The following is a 16,840-nucleotide window of genomic DNA, read 5'->3' on the forward strand; positions in this document are numbered from 1 at the left end:
GATCGGAAAAAGACAACAAATTTTAAATTCACGATGGGAAAGGGACATTTTGAACAAAAGAACTATTTTGTAATGAATTAAACTTGTAAACAGAGGGGAGGGAAGATGAGGTTTGCAAAATAGAAAAAAGAGCGTATCTACGTTTTATATCGACTATATTTATCATATTGTGCAGTTTGTATTGTTGGGGGGAGGGGGGGCTATTCCCCTGAATTTGAATTTACTAGTGGGGTGGTAAAATGATTTTATTTGGAAATAAATGAAGACAACTTAGTAAACTGAACTTACATTGTAAATTGATGTATCCATATCTTCAATGTCAATACTATTTAATGTATTATCCATGGTATGTTAAAACATTATAAAAATTTAATCGTAACGCATGAGTATTTTATACAAAATCTCAAGGACAAATGAAAATCACTCCTTTTTATTTGTATCCAATCACCAGTCGAGTTATCGTATATTGAGTAACCTCCACTGTTTCTGATTGGCCCTAAAAAGTGGAGGTTGTCTAAAAAAACAGTCTGGTTGAAAACGTGGAGTTGAAACAAACTTGTGTGGGGAAACCCCGCTCGTACTGCTCGCTTTCTTGCAATGTGCACGTCAAACTGTAGTGCCTCAGGCGTTGGTTTCAAACTTTATACACTATCACGATGAACGAAGTTGCTAGACATGTTTTTTTTCTTTTTTTATCACTTTGTTTGGAAAGGTACCAAGGGAACATAAGGCAAGCAAATAGCATGTAGTTTCAAAACGTGTTTAATCACTTTATAGGTTTTGCATGCTTTTTTGTAATGTGCACGCGAAACTGCGTATTCCTGTAGGCGTGAATGTATTCGCGAATGTAGTCGTCAAACGTTTAAGGGAACATAAGGCAAGCAAATAGCATGTAGTTTCAAAACTTAATTAATTACGTGTATAAGTCCCATAAAATGACATAGGAAGGAAAATAATGCTAGAGAATAGCATAGGAGAGAACGTACACTCCTAGAAAAGCATAGGAAAGAAAATAGCGCTATAGAATAGCATTGGTGGGAACGTAAACTTCTAGAATAGCAAAGGAAGGAACATAAACTCCTAAAATAGCATAGGAAGGAACATAGCGCTATAGAATAGCATGGGAGGGAACATAGCATCCCCAAATAGCATGGGAAGGAACGTAGTCCTATAGAATAGCATAGGAAGGAAAATAAGCTCCTGGAATAGCATAGGAAGGAACATAAGCCCTTAGAATAGCATAGGAAGGAACATAAACCCTTAGAATAGCTTAGGAAGGAACATAAACCCTTAGAATAGCATAGGAAGGAACATAAAACCTTAGAATAGCGCAGGAAGGAACATAGAGAGAGCAAATACATAGGTACATGCTCTGGAAAGGTGCCAAAGAACGTAAAGTAAGCAAATAGCACAGGAAGGAACATAGAGAGAGCAAATCCATACTTAGCATTCTACTAAAAGCACGATATCTCTTATGAAAGTTGGCATACTGCCACTTTCCAGTGGTAAAAAACGATTCAGACAGGTCACAACTTTGGGAAAATTTGTTTTTCTCTCCAAGACCCCTTAATATTTTTTCATAAACTGTAAGCTGACTGAAATCGGAGATCCTTAAGGGTTGAAAGCCTTGAACATAAGTAGGTTGTGTTTCAAAACGTGATTTGTTTGTTGATAAATTAGTTGTTTCCATGTCTTTAAAGAAAGACGTTCCCTTTTGATAGCTCTGAAGTGAGTCTTGGATCAGACAATCGTATCGTATTAAATGTTACGCATTGAGGCCGAAAAATTAAAATAACAGTTTGTATATAATGAGCCGAACTTTGCTCGATGATTATTGTTGGTTTAATAAAATTGCTTTTAAATGATGTTGGTTGATTTTCCGACGTGAAAAAAATTATCTAGATATAATATTACTTTGGGAAAATTCGTATTATAGGAATTTTCTCAATAATTTAGAAAAAATATTATATTAATGAAGTAACAAATACCGACACGACTAAAACCCTAATGGTTTTAGTGTCTAAAGTGAATAATGTTAAAAAAAAAATAAAAGAATTCTTACGGAATAGATTTAAACAAAATGTATTTCTTTTCACCGAGCAGTCGCCTGGTCCTACGTCATTGAAAAACCTATTTGTTTTTCTTCATCATCAGACAAAGTTTCTTTGTTTTTTTTTTCTTTTCTGACATTCTGAAGAGATGTTCCCACTTTTTTTGTCATTCAAAAAAACTCATGATTTCTTATGCCATCCGACAATAAAATTAAAAAAATAATTAAAAACCGTTAGTAAAATTAATTTATAATAGTTACATTAATTACATTTATTTGAATTCAATTTGAAATTTAATAAAAATTAAATTTAATAAAAAGTATATAATAATAAAAAGTAATAAAACGTATATAATAAAATACTTTTTATACTTCAAAAAGTATAAAAAGTATACTAAAAAGTATACAGTTTGACATAATAAACAATACACTAATAGAATAAAAATTTTAAAGCATTAAAAAGGTTTACATCAAAATGAGGGATAGAATAAAGCATGAATACAAAAGACTATTCAAATTAAATTGCTTCTAACCCCAATTTATTAAAAAGAGCAACATGATTTACATAGCTCTATGATTGCTTCCAAAATTTGCATACGTGGGTAGTCAATTCCCTTGCCATGGAAGGTTTCACCAATAGATTATGATACTAATGGAAGATGACCGCCACAAAAAGCTGCATAGATGGAAAATTCTTCAGAGAGAAAATTACTTCAGGAGAAATTCTAAAAATTGAAAACTTCACCCATAGACAATGCAGCCGTTGGTTGGTGCCCCGCTCTATAGGTTATATATATGATAAATAAAAATAGCCCAATCAATGTAAAATATAACCTTTCAAATAATAAAAGATATCTGGACGATCTCTTAGTAATAAATTGTGCAGAGTTTATTGAGATTTCAAAAAATATTTATCCACAAGAGTTAATTCTGGAGCCTAGCTATGGGATAGGACACTCTGACCATTTCTTAGATTTAAATATTAATATTTCAGATAATAATAAATTAGTCTTTAAAATATATAATAAAACGGATGATTTTAATTTTGAAGTAATTAATTTTCCATTCCTTGAAAGTAATATACATTCAAATATCACTTATTCAGCTTATTATTCCTGATTATTTAGGTATACAAAAATATGCAGTAATTACACAGATTTAAAAATAAATGTAAAAAGCTGAGCGAAAAACTGATCTTAAGAGGTTTTTCTGCGAAAAAAATTAGTTGGCAATTCAAAAAATTTAGTTTTATGTATCATGAACTTTTAGGTAAATATACAAAAATTATAAAGAAATACTTAATGATATTTTAATATAATTTCTCTTTCGCTTTTCTTTTTTGGAATTTTGAATTTGTAGACTGTTTTCAAAGAAGCTTGAAGAACTTTAAATCTGTAATTGGTTCAGGATACCAATAAAAGACTTTTTTTTATAACTCTCAGCTGGACCAGTCTTCATTTTTTCCAGAATGGTCTTTGCTCAGTGACCTCTGGGATTTTATTAAGGAAACAATGAAACTCATTTTGTATGTAATTTTTAATAGCTTTACTAGTATGCAAGTATTGCACTAGTTTTACCTGACATAGGGATACCATATAGATCTTATGGTAGAGGCTCCACTGTGCCGGGTAAAGAAAGTAAAGCCTCGAAACCCGTTAAGGCAGGTGGTATTTCTTCTGATGAGCCCTAATGACAGGTTCTACTTGGAAATATTTCTCAAGATTTAAGGTACTTTTGCTTGTAAATTTAAAACGACTTACATTTATTGATGACGACTTTGCATGGATTTGGACATTTCTATTTGGTTGACGGTTCGGTTATACTGTTTTGTCCTAGGTAGTTGGATAGATGAGTAAGGTCAAAACCTCGTTCAAGTGCACATTCGTCTTAATTGCTGGATTAGGATGACATTTTTTTTTCTTGCCAAGTAATTACCTCTAAAACATAATATATATATATATATATATATATATATATATATATATATATATATATATATATATATATATATATATATATATATATATATATATATATATATATATATATATATATATATATATATGAGAGAGAGAGAGAGAGAGAGAGAGAGAGAGAGAGAAAAAAAAAATACTGGACCATTTCAAATGAAGCTTTCTTATTTCCTAATGTACCGAACCATTGGTCGTAAAATATCGGGATATCATTCGTTTGAAAGAGCAATTTCAATATTTAGTGCCTTTCTTGAGTAGCAAAAGACATTGGGCTTAAGTACCCCTCTCTGCCATTATTTGCCACATATATGAAATTATGGGCCAACTAGGGCCGACATGCCATACAGCGAAAATTCTAAACAAAAGAGGAATGATTTAAAAGCATTGAGAAGCTACACGATATTTGATTGGGAAGGTCTAAGACTGGTGGCACATTGCTTAGGAGTAAAAGATAGAATTGTTGGTTAACATGGAAGCAATGCCTTCGTATATCCTTGATGTTACTGAAACAAACACTAACATATCGCCATTTCAGTACAGTGCAGCAGCCTGTTGAGTGTTGAGACATTGGGCTTAAGTACCCCTCTCTGCCATTATTTGCCACATATATGAAATTATGGGCCAACTAGGGCCGACATGCCATACAGCGAAAATTCTAAACAAAAGAGGAATGATTTAAAAGCATTGAGAAGCTACACGATATTTGATTGGGAAGGTCTAAGACTGGTGGCACATTGCTTAAGAGTAAAAGATTGTTGGTTAACATGGAAGCAATGCCTTCGTATATCCTTGATGTTACTGAAACAAACACTAACATATCGCCATTTCAGTACAGTGCAGCAGCCTGTTGAGTGTAGGCATGTGTCTATATCTTCGTGGCTTATTAATTACACAAAATGTATGAGCAATTGGACCACAAAATTTGTGTTACATTTTTTTTTAAACTGGAGACTTAAATGTAGGTTTTTAAGTGGTGATTAAGTATTAAGTTTTTTAAGACTGGAGACTTATAAAGTCGTAAAAATATCTAATGAACATAAATGTCTGACCTGGCTAAAAGCTTTTATCTTGTTTAATAGATTCAAAGAATAGCCACAAGTGAATCAAGAATTACCATTACTCTGGCTGGCCTTCTGCATAAAAAAAGACGATCAGAAATATGCGAAAGTAAAAGGTTTAATGTGCTCCGGCGACAGTGGAAACCCAGTTAAGAAGATTGCTAAAGACGTTCGTTGAAAATTCTATGTGGTTCAATCAATTTCAGCCAAGAATTAAAATATATCGTGAGCATATATGAAGCTCGTTCAAACAGTATGTTGTCAGGCGAGAAGAAACGATGCTGATTTAAAATGTCAAGAACTGTTTAATTGTTTAATTATTGTAACTGAGAACAAATCATGGATTTTTAGTAAACCCCAGAAGCAAAGACTCACTGTTCTCAGTGAAGATGTGGGGAAAGCCAAATTCCCTATGACCAAAGACTTTTTTTTCAATTCTACAGGTACCGTGCATCATGAACTTGCCCCATGAGGACAGACAGTCAATCAAGAAAACTATACAATGGTCTTTCAATACCTGTAGGGAAAGGCTTGGTGGAAATGGAAGGACCAGTGGAAATATATAAATCAGTCTTTCAACCATGACAACACACCCATGCATTTTGTGTTCTCAATCCAGAGACTCTCAACGTATTTCTATCAATTGTATCTCAAGATATTTTCAATCTACATTAATCAATCAATACGAGACAGCTGCTTGTGACTAGCCGAAGGGAGTGCAAAAATGATTGTGTCTATCACCTGTTCTACAAATTAAGGACCAATGGCTTCCAAATACTGTCCTTCTATGGCACCCGTCAAAGATTAATGTCTCTGAACCTACTACAACGCAACTGTCAGACTGACCAGCGCAGACATAATACCTAAATACAACCTGAGTGGCAGACCGTCGTAGTTGCAGCTAACTCTCGAGATAACTGTTGGCTCTTCTTTGATGCATTCAAAGCCTTTGACGGCACAGACTGAATTGTAAGTTAAGGTAAGTTAAGAGTTACTCATGTAGTAACTGGTACAAGGGTTAATATATTCTTAGAAGAACAGCTATATTTAACAAATAGACTCAGTGCATCTCAGCAGGTTCCATTCAGTGGCTTAGTATTTTGCGTTTTTTTTTGTTTTTTTTTAATCTAAGCATCTGAACCGACGATCAGACAAATGACACAGTTAACACAAAATACTCAAACAATCACTATTCAACACTATTTATCCTTTGTAACTCTTGTAATCCATTTATCATCACACTTTAGTGAAAGTCTTATTTACTGTTCATAGTCACATTGAATTATAACAGACCACAGACAGCGCGTGTTTTGGCGAGCTAGTCATATTTTTCTTCCGTGCTACCAGCAAAGGTTAAAGCAGGCAACACCGGTTACTTAGGTATGCTTCTCCATTACCTGGCTAATAACCAATGTTCTTTTTAAATGTCTGGTGGTTTTTGACCTGTTCACGTACAGCCAAGTTTTTTCTATACTATCTAATATCTACTCAGATGATAGATCTATGAGGCAGTAACGAGCTTGTGTGTGGTTCTAGACGACTCTCTGAAAACAAGGTATCTAATTTTTTAAATACTAAAGCAATCAGGGCATCTTAAATACTGAAAACAGGGTATCTAGTATATATCTAATGCTAGCTTTCTTTAAGCTAGAAATATGTTCATTTAAAGCGTTTAAAAAAATCTAGAAACCTTACCACATTGAAGTTGGTTACATTGCCATCGTCCAATGGATGAGCATACATAGGTGCATTATGGCCTGTTATCGTCTCCCACGCTCCATGATAGTCATATGTCATTAGGTTTATCATATCTAAAAGCCTAAAAAAAACCCAATGATCTGAATTAAATGTTCTTATTATGAGCGTTTCTGTAGTAAAACAACTTTAAAAGAATATTCTAAATTATTCTTAAAATAACTGGCTGGCAGTCTCTGTCTGACCTGACTAATTGTTTGGGTAGAGGGCATGAGGGTCTAATGCAGCAAATGAACCTTCAACTTAAATCAAAGAAGACGAAATTTTATTTTGAGTACTTTAAAAATAGTGTTTTGAGTACTTAAAAAAAGGTGTCTATAGGAGACTATAGCACCAAAAAACATAAATTAATCCTTACCTGACTCTGAATCTTGGGAGGCATGGACATAAATGTGTTACATTTGACTTTCACAGAAAAGAAGAATGTAAAATCTAATTTTGAGTGCTTCTAGGATACAATCTTGTTCTTTCTGCAAGGGACATGGGTTTTACAGTCACAACTATTTAGCCCCCTTGTATTTTTTCGGTCTCGCTGAAGAGAAATCATAGGGAAACTGCTTGCTACTGTTTCAAATAATTTGCTTAAATCATTGGTACTTCTGTCTTATATCCATCACGCTCTAGATCTTGTATCGCGAACATGAGTCAATAACCGGTTTTCATGGTCTTTATACCAGACAATGTTAGCTTTGGCTCAGTGGGAAACTACATCGTAGCTATATTTTAATTAAGTATTTAGTTAGTATTTTGGTTAAGTTAGCTTAGGTTACGTATTTAATATAATGCAGTCTGGGTGGCCCCCCTTCCATAATTCTTTGTTGTACTTTTCCCAATTCTGTTGATAAAGTATTATATTGTCATAATATTTTGTTTTATTTTATTCGCATTAACCAAAATTCACTTCTCGACAGAACTTGAGTGTGGTGGCTATAAGACACAAGAACCAAATCGTTTTTAAATACAAGCATTCGAATTTCAATTTAATAATTTTGTGTCCAGACGTATTGAGAGAAGCTATCTACCTATCTTTTTGCAGAATGTGTTGGCTTGTGAGATTTCCGGCAATTTCACAGCTTATTAGGAAGAATTTCTGGTTGTCGTATTAGAAAATTGTATTAAAATAGGCAATAATCAACAGTATTATGTATAAATTCCAAACTCTAACGGGGTAGCACCATTTGAATTAAGGAATTTAGAATGAGATGGCTTAAAAGTTTTGGCCAAATATGCCTGCAGAAACTGGAATACATTTTGGGATGGAGTTTGGAACCAAAGGGGGACAATTTGTTTATTTTAGCGGGAGGGGTTTCAAACCACCACCAATGTGAAATAGCTCTCTTGAGGAAGAGCCTCAAACCTGTGTGAAAAATTTTCAAAGATCTTTTGGCAGGATGCCTGGTAAGAGAAGCATATATCAGCAAAAATGGTTTATATTAATTTCAAGATAAATTATTGGGGCAGAACGTTAATATTTAATATCAGGTAATAATTCTGGATTAAATATGATAATTGGGATTTTGAACCTTGGAAATATTTCCTTATTTAACATTTGAGGGCTTTTTAAAAATTTATTTTTTGATGTAAAAATTTCAGCAAGAGATTTCAAAATATCTTTTTCTAAAATTTTGGATAGAAATCCTTACAATTTTCAATTTAGCTCATAAAGTATGATGGTACTTTGATGCATTTGGAAGCAAAATCAAAATGGTGCCTCAGCCTTTCTGAAATTGTTGTTTACTCCAGTCCCGTCTCGCCTCTCCGGCTGTATTTGGGCTTCTTTTCTTTAGAAAATTTGATGAATATGGTAACGATAAGCTGGTGGATCTGGTGCTGGACGAAGTGGCTGGGGGAGGTTATAAGTCTGGAAGTCATCATTCCATGTCGTATGAGGTCCACCTTGGAGTTACACGCAATGAATCTACCCTTCGAAAATGATTTTTAGCTAACATTGATTGGCTAACTATCTAGAAACCGATTGTCTAGCATTTGCCTTATGTGACCAGGTCAGTAAGGTGATTTATCTTGACTCAGTATATGATGGTGCTGTGGCGGCAGAGAAACTTTTGGATATATTTTTTTTTTAGTGTGAATATACATTACACAGTACTGAACATACAACATTCAAAATACAGAGAAAGTACTTAAAAATACTACAGACGCACAAAAGAAGACCTCTCGTACAATAGACCTACAAAATTGTCGATTTTTTTTTGAACAGTGTGACGTGATACTTACCTTTAGAATGAATATAGTTATATGAGTTACAAGACTGGTTAATAGTTTTACGGAATTCCAAATAAGTTAACAATGACACCGACTTAACCGTAATATCTCCAAGTCTAATAGATACGTCAGTCGAATTTTTCAAAAAGACTGATTTTCTGTTGTTCATCATTTAGCTTAACTAAAATTCTCTGCGTGGAGAACAATGGTACGGCAAGGAATAAAAAGTCATCCGCAAAGTAAACTAGACTTAGATTCAAACCGCAGAACTATGCATTAATGCTCTTTTGATGCTTCATCAACATAAGTAATCCAAACAAAAAAAGAATTTTCACTCACTGTCAGGCTTTTTGAGCAGGTTTCCTGCGTACGAAGAGTGATGGGCATTATAGGAGAGTTAAAGAGTCAAATATTCAAAGACAGAGAAACTACCATCCTTTTCTAGATCGTAAGTAGCTTGTCCGCAGCACTTCGAATAGGGTACATTCAATTGGAAAATAGAAGGGTTTGCCCTTTTTAATAGCCGAAAGTGATTGGAAGACCATTAACACCCCTTCCATGCCAACCATTTCCCCAAACACATCCAATCAAAATTTGAGATAGCGGTTTTGTTCAAAGTATTTGAAAGATCTGGAAATTATGTCTTTGAGAAGGGTATCCCCTACCCAAAGCCCTCAGGGCAAGGGTTGTAAGTTATGCCCAGGGGATATTTAAGGTTTTCAAAGAAAGCATTGTCGTAAAAACCCCGAAAAGGGCTCTTTTGATTGGAAATGACACATCCAATCAAAATTTTTAGATGACCATTTTGTTAAACGTAATTGGAATCTCTGGAAATTATGGCTTTGAGGATGACAAACCCCCCAACCCCTTCGGGCAAGGGTTTTAAGTTATGCCCTGGAGGCATTTAAGGTTTTTATAAAAAGTGTTGTCGTAGAAACTTCAAAAAGGGGTCATTTTATTGGAAATTGAAAGGGCTAGCGCTCTTTTTGATAGTCGAAAGTGATTTGAGGGCAACTAACCCCCCTCTTGCGCCCACTATTTCCTCAAACACGTCCAATCAAAATTTTGAGATAGCCATTTTGTTCAACGTAGTTGAAAGTCCTGGAAATTAGGTCTTTTGAAATGACGAACCCCTCCCCCCCCCTTGCACAGCCCTCAGGGTAAGTGTTGTAAGTTATGTCCTGGGGGATATAAGGTTTTTATAGATAGTGTTGTTGAAGAAACTTAAAAAAGGCCTCATTCGATAGGAAATTGAAAGGGTTAGTGCCCTTTTTAATAGTCGAAACTGATTGGAGAGCAACTAACCCCCTCTCAAGAGGCACCATTTCCCCAAACACATCCAATCAAAATTTCGAGATAGCTATTTTGTTCAGTGTAGTTGAAAGTTTTGTAAATTATGTCTTTTGAGAATGACTACCCCCCCCTCCTTCAGCACTCAGTGCAAGGGTTGCAAGTTATCCCCTGGGGGCATATAGGGTTTTTATAGAAAGTGTTGTTGTAGAAAGTTCAAAAAGGCTCATTCGATTGGAAATTGAAAAGGTTAGTGCCCTTTTTAATAGTTGAAAGTGATTGGAGGGCAACTAACCCCTCCCTCACGCCCACCATTTCCTCAAACACATCCAATCAAAATTGTGAGACAGAAGTTTTGTTCAACGTAGTTGAAAGTTCTGGAAATTATGTCTTTGAAGATGACAAACCCCCACGCCCCTCAGACCAAGGGTTGTAAGTTAAGCCCTGGGGGCATATAAGTTTGTTTTTTTAGAAACCGTTGTTGTAGAAATTTCAAAAAGGGCTCATTCGATTGGAAATTGAAAGGGCTGATACCGTTTTTAATAGTTAAAAGTGATTGAAGGGCTTCTAGCCCCCGTCTTGCGCCCGCCATTTTAGAAACGCATCGAATCGAAATTTTTAGATAGCCATTTTGTTCAACGTAGCTGAAAGTTCTTGAAATTAGGTCTTTGTGGATGACCCCGCACCACAGCCCTCAGAATAAGGGTTGTAAGTTATGCCATGGGGGCATAAAAGATTTTTATAGATAGCGTTGTTGTAGAAATTTTAAAAAGGGCTCATTTGATTAGAAATTGAAAGGGCTAGTGCCCTTTTTAATAGTCAAAACTGATTCGAGGGCAACTAATCCCCCCTCTCATGTCCAAAATTTCCCCGAACATATTCAATCAAAATTTTGATTGTATAGTTGATTTGTTCAACGTAGGTGAAAGGTCCACAAATTATGTCTTTGAGGATGACGAACCCCCCATAGCCCCCAGGGCGAAGGTTGTAATTTATGGAGTTTGACTCTTATTTATTTTAATTTCGGTTTGTTTTGGGTTTCATTTATTTATTAAGATTGATTTGTCGTAGTTGTATGCTTGGTAGATTACTTGATTATATTTTTGTTCATTTTTGATTTAATGGAGTTCTTTACTTTTTGTTTGAAAAACTTATTTTCTGGAGATAATTTTTTATTTAATCATAAGAAAGGGACGCCATATTGAAACTTAGGTTTTGTAATATTTGGAATCAGGATAGCATACATAATAGAAAGACATTCATAACACCGTATGCAAAATATTTAAGATATTATGCAAATAATAAACAATATTAAAAACAAAGCACAAATTACAGTCCAAATAGGGATAATGCTTTTATTCAACATTGAAAATAATCACAAAATCTCAAGATATTTTGATCACACACACAGTGATCGTCATCAACATATGAACAGTTTATTTGCTGATGACAGGCATTGTATATGTGACCGAAATATCCAAAGAATTTGCGATTGTTTTCAATGTCTAATAAAAACATTATCCCTTTTTGGACTGTTATTTGGGCACCATGAAAAGTCAGTGTGGTTTTCAATAAATACTCACATTAATAATATGACTATCAACTGGGAAGATTTACTCTGTGTTCAACATACTTCCCGGCTTAATATGAAGTCTATTTTAGTTAGTGCCACGTGATTACAAAAACGCACAGTTATTTACTTAGTTATTTAAGATTACATTTATTGCTATGTGAGCTGAGACAAATTGCATATCTAGTTTCTTTAATCAGTCAAATAGATCATGTCAGTCTGTCGGTTAACTGTCAAGTGATAAAAAAAACACAGAATTTCCTTGAAAAATGACAAGCCTAAGGACATCTCTATGAAATTTTAGATAAAAAGAACAAAAAAAAAACAACTTGAAGTTTGAACTTTGTAGTTTAAACTGTGAAGTTTTACATTTATAATATATGTATAGATAATCGCTTCTGGGAAAAAATTCAAAGGTTCCGTTTTATTGTAAAAACCCTTATGGTTTCTTTGCTCATCCACCTGTCTTTCATTGGTATTTTTCCTTCGTTGCAAAATAGTTCCTGGTTTGTTCACTAAAAGGGTCACATGCCCTTACACTGAACGGTAAAGACTACAAAAATAGGATACCTGAAGGAAGACTTAATATTAGAACATGCTATAAAGAAATTTATCTCTTTTTTTTCAGTGGGCTCGTTGTGTGGATATCAGTCCTCATTGTCTTGCGAAAGTGGGCCTATGAAACTTGCCATAGTTTTCAAATTACGAAGGGATTAATAGTCCTATTTTCCCTTCAACTATTTTTCGCAACGGATAAGGTCTTAGCTAATTTTTTAGGAAATGCATTTTACATTTTCTTTTTATGTGTACTAAAACAAAAAAGTTGTCAACACAAAGAAAGTTTGGAAGAATAGGAAGAAAAGTCTGCAAACCAAGATTAGAATATTAGAAGCTACAGTGATGACAGTGGTTAAATAGCTCTGAAGCATGGGCACTCAGGAAAGCGGATGAAGATTTGCTAGATTTTTTCCAGAGAAATTACTTAAGGATTGTACTGGGTACCCGGCTGACTAACCGTACTTCAAACAATAGGCTATACGAAAAATGTGGTTCAATACCGCTCTTTAGGGCTATAATGAAAGACAGGTTGAGGGGGCTAGGGCACGTTGTGCGGATGAAGGATAACAGATTGCCGAAGATTGTTCTTTTTGGCCAACCGTCTAGGGCTAAACGGAAAGCAGGTCGTCCTCGTCTGGGGTGGGAGGACGTCAAAAAGAAAGATTTAAAGTAAATCAGAACTTCGTGGGCGTGTGTAAAACGGGAGGCTTTGAACAGATTGGGATGGAGGAGGAGCGTGCGTAGCTGTGTTGGCCTCGGGTGGCTTGGTGCTGTGGCAAATTGTTAGTAGTAGTAGTAATTTTACTGAATATTTTCCCCTCTTCATTTTAGGAGTTTTTATCTGAGAAAAACTTTGTATCTGAAAACAAAGAAAATACTGGTTTGATTAAATTCTGGTCTCCATATTTACTTTTTTTTTACATTAGACAGAAGCACAAATAACAATTATATTAGGAACCTTTTCCCTGGTTTAATCTCCACATACAAACATAATAGGGAAAAAATAGAATGCACTTACTTTCAATTTATCTCTATAGATCCAAAGAGACTTATACCTTTAATTGGCATCCACAGTGTGAAAAATAAGTATTATGCTTGTTTTTGTTTTTGTTTTTTCTTTTTTAGCTTTGGTGAATTCTACTGCACTCTCAGTAGCACGAGTAGTTTATTCTATAAGGGTCATTTTAAAGGGTACAAAATTCCCCTTGTATCTGTTCCAAATATACCTTGGTTTTGAAATAAGGCTATTACTCACTCTGAAACAATCGGGATTTCGTAAGCTTCATCAACGGTTTGTTCTCCTGCAGATACGGCAGCAGTAAGCACAAGTCCTTCTGGTGCAAAAGCAGCTTTCAACTCTCTTAGGAGAGAAATGAAATTTTCCTAAAAATGCTAATATTTAATGACTGATAAATAATTCGGGTGTTGCTGATTAGAATTTGGCAAATGTGCCGCATTTGCCGCCATTTTTCTGGAGAAATTTTGTAAAATGAAATTTGGGCACATCGGGCTACACGACATAGAAAGCAGTTTTCAACTCCCTGCGATAGAAAACAAAATTGTATCTGAAATGGTAAGCTAAATCACGGATAGATGATTCCAGATGTGGAAACTAAAAGTCAACAAGGTCTGATAAATCTTCCGTCAAATTCTGGGGGTTGAAACTTTCAGATTGATTTTAGTGTGGGTTCAAACTAAATGAGCTTAGACATTTTCATTTATTAGCCATATGGTGAATTTTGACGACATTATAAAAGAAACGGAATGGGATAGACTAAGCTAAACGTATGTCATTAAAGCTTGATTTACTAGTTTTATATTATTTTGAAAATCAAATACATATTCAAATGTGAGCCATCAGTATTTTTAGGTTGTCTGCACAAAACTTGTTTGTGGTAAAAAAGTGTTTCTTGTAATTTTAGGTATTAAGGCTTTCTTTTGATTTGAATGTAATTTGTTTGAAATAACGAATATATTAATGAAAATTTATTGCATGTTCGAGATTAACTGCATAAAATATATTGACATATAAAAGAATTTCGAGACGTCTAAAAAAAAAATTCAGATTATTCAATACTTCAGGGAATTTTACTTGTGTTAAGTTTGACTTATTACGTTACTTTGATTCTGCCACTTTACCTTTAAAAAATACTTTTGAATTTTTGCTTCTCTTTTTCGATATTTTTTTTAAACCTTTTTAAGAACAACTTCGGTTCGTTGACATAGCTCCACTGGGAGTTAATTTTAGGAGTACTTTTCCTTTTTCTTTTAGCTTTTCTGCTTAAGAACTCAAATGTTGCATTTTAATTTTAATTTCGTTCAAAGTTTGAATATCCAGTTGAAAATTCGATCAAACTAAGTTTTTAGATATAATCTTTAACAATGTTTCTACTGCAGAGTTGGAGATAGATGTTGAGGAGAATTCCTAATCATAGGTATTGGAAATCTATCCAATTTTATTTTGTCTGCGAGCAACTATGACCTCCATCATACAGATAACGTTTATCATATCTTCATTCGAATCCAGAATTATATTAAAAGAAAACTTTTATCTTCCGTTTACCTAGAGTTTCAAGCATATTTAAAATTTTGAGTGTCATGAATCAACATAACCAATTTTTTTCCAAAATACATGTCTTTATTGAGGTTTATTTAACTTTGACTGCACCTCAATTTCAAGCCGACATGCAGAAAATTTTTTTTTTCGCGTCGCAAATCGATACAAAAAATTTTTTTTTTAGAACTTATTATCAGTTTATGATCTTCAGTATTTTCTTTATTATTATAATCAATATGATGGTCAGTGACGTTGTTTTGGTAATGTCTACATACATCAAAAGATTCAAAACGATTGGAGGAAAGTAGTTTTGGTATACTTTGGGTTATCGTAAATCGATACAAGTCAGTTTTATTCAAAATATTTTGTCTTCTTAGATCTGTTTTGATTATCCAACATGTTCAGTAGCTTTTAAACTTATTAATGGGAAAATTGGGCCCAGTTCGGGTGCTAGGTTTCTCTATAAACATTTTCTAAGCATTTGTTTCCTTAAATTTCCTTTGTCCTCTTTGGAGCCCCGACTTTGGGGAGCGGGGAACTTTTCCCAATATTTTATTTTACATTTTACAGTCATGGGCAATGAATCTAGGGTTGTAAGTTTAAAACTAATCAGAGACAAACAATTTTCGGCCCAATTAAAGTACTGTAATATCCTAATCTTCCCAAAAAAAATATGTTGTCTCCTTGACCCAGGGAGCGATCTCTGAAAGTTTTTGGCCAGTCAGACAGAGAAGATATAAGAATAAATATGACCAGCCTTTTAAAACCATGAAACTCATCTCTCAGAAAATAGGCAATCTGTATAGTTTGAGGCCCTTGCTTTTAAGGCTGTGTGGGTCATATCATCCCTGGAGGCATATTTTTTTGACCTTTTGACTATTCTGAGAAAAATGATTATCTGGGAATTTTGATTCGTTACCGGCAAATAGGACTACATGGACAAAAAAGACAGGAGAGTAGGCTAATTGCCATCCAATAATTTTCAACCCTTAAAGAAATTACTAGAGCTTTAAAATTTAAATTAAATGATCTCTCTTCCAAGTTTTTATGACTACCCGAACAATATGAAGGGCCATGGGGAAAAACAGGTCTAGGTGTTTACCCCTCCCCCCTGAAAATACACACACTCCCCACGGCTGGTTAGGTTCCAATCACTTTCGACTTACGACTGGAACTCTCAATTTCTGATGTAATGAGCCCCCTTCGAATTTTCTGCAAACATGACGTTGAGGTGGGGAAGAAGAAGAGGAAATCCCCCTCCTATATGGAATAAATTCTGTTCATTTTGGGGTTTAATGTTACTCTTTACTTTCATAATAATAGCGTAAACCAGAAATATTCCCGGAAATCAAGAGGGAATAAATATTAATTTCATAATTTTCATACGTTTTTTAAAGCCCCTTCTCCCAAAAAAAAAGTCCTGGCTACGGCCTTGGGGATTATACATTAATTTCTACCTTCACGCTCCCCTTGTCTCTCCGTTAGAACTAATTCTGTACTTATACATAGGCTCAACGAGAGCTGGGATGTTTTTGCATTAAAATGCACCCTTTGAGGTATCACCCTCCCTTCCTAACTACAAACAAAAATCAGAGAACCCCATTGTAAAAGTTTAAGTGCCTTTTTTAAGTTCTGTTATTTCTCCATTACCTACAGATAGTATTTGCTATTGGGAAACATACGAACATTTTTCGGGGGGGGGGGGGAGGAGGAGATGGCCCGGAGAAATTTTCAGTGGGTAGAAAATTTTTCGGTTGAATTACCCTGAATTCTTCAACATAATTCATTTTATTTGTATTTCTTCCT

At 34.5% G+C, this 16,840-nt stretch overlaps 1 protein-coding gene across 1 annotated transcript in view; it reads right to left on the reverse strand.

Annotated features, from left to right (window-relative positions):
* Positions 1 to 16,840, reverse strand: part of LOC148943735 (chitinase-3-like protein 2) — a 66,549-nt gene that overhangs the window by 23,482 nt on the left and 26,227 nt on the right. Inside the window, exons 5-6 of the mRNA XM_089101659.1 lie at positions 13,733 to 13,860; positions 6,777 to 6,900 (exon numbers count right to left, since the gene is read on the reverse strand). Of these exons, the coding sequence (XP_088957785.1) occupies positions 6,777 to 6,900; positions 13,733 to 13,860 (252 nt within the window). The remainder of the gene's footprint in view (positions 1 to 6,776; positions 6,901 to 13,732; positions 13,861 to 16,840) is intronic.

Source organism: Artemia sp. Qi Xiang Cuo, chromosome 15, assembly GCF_049724085.1.
Source record: "Artemia sp. Qi Xiang Cuo chromosome 15, ASM4972408v1, whole genome shotgun sequence".
Lineage (NCBI taxonomy): Eukaryota > Metazoa > Arthropoda > Branchiopoda > Anostraca > Artemiidae > Artemia > Artemia sp. Qi Xiang Cuo.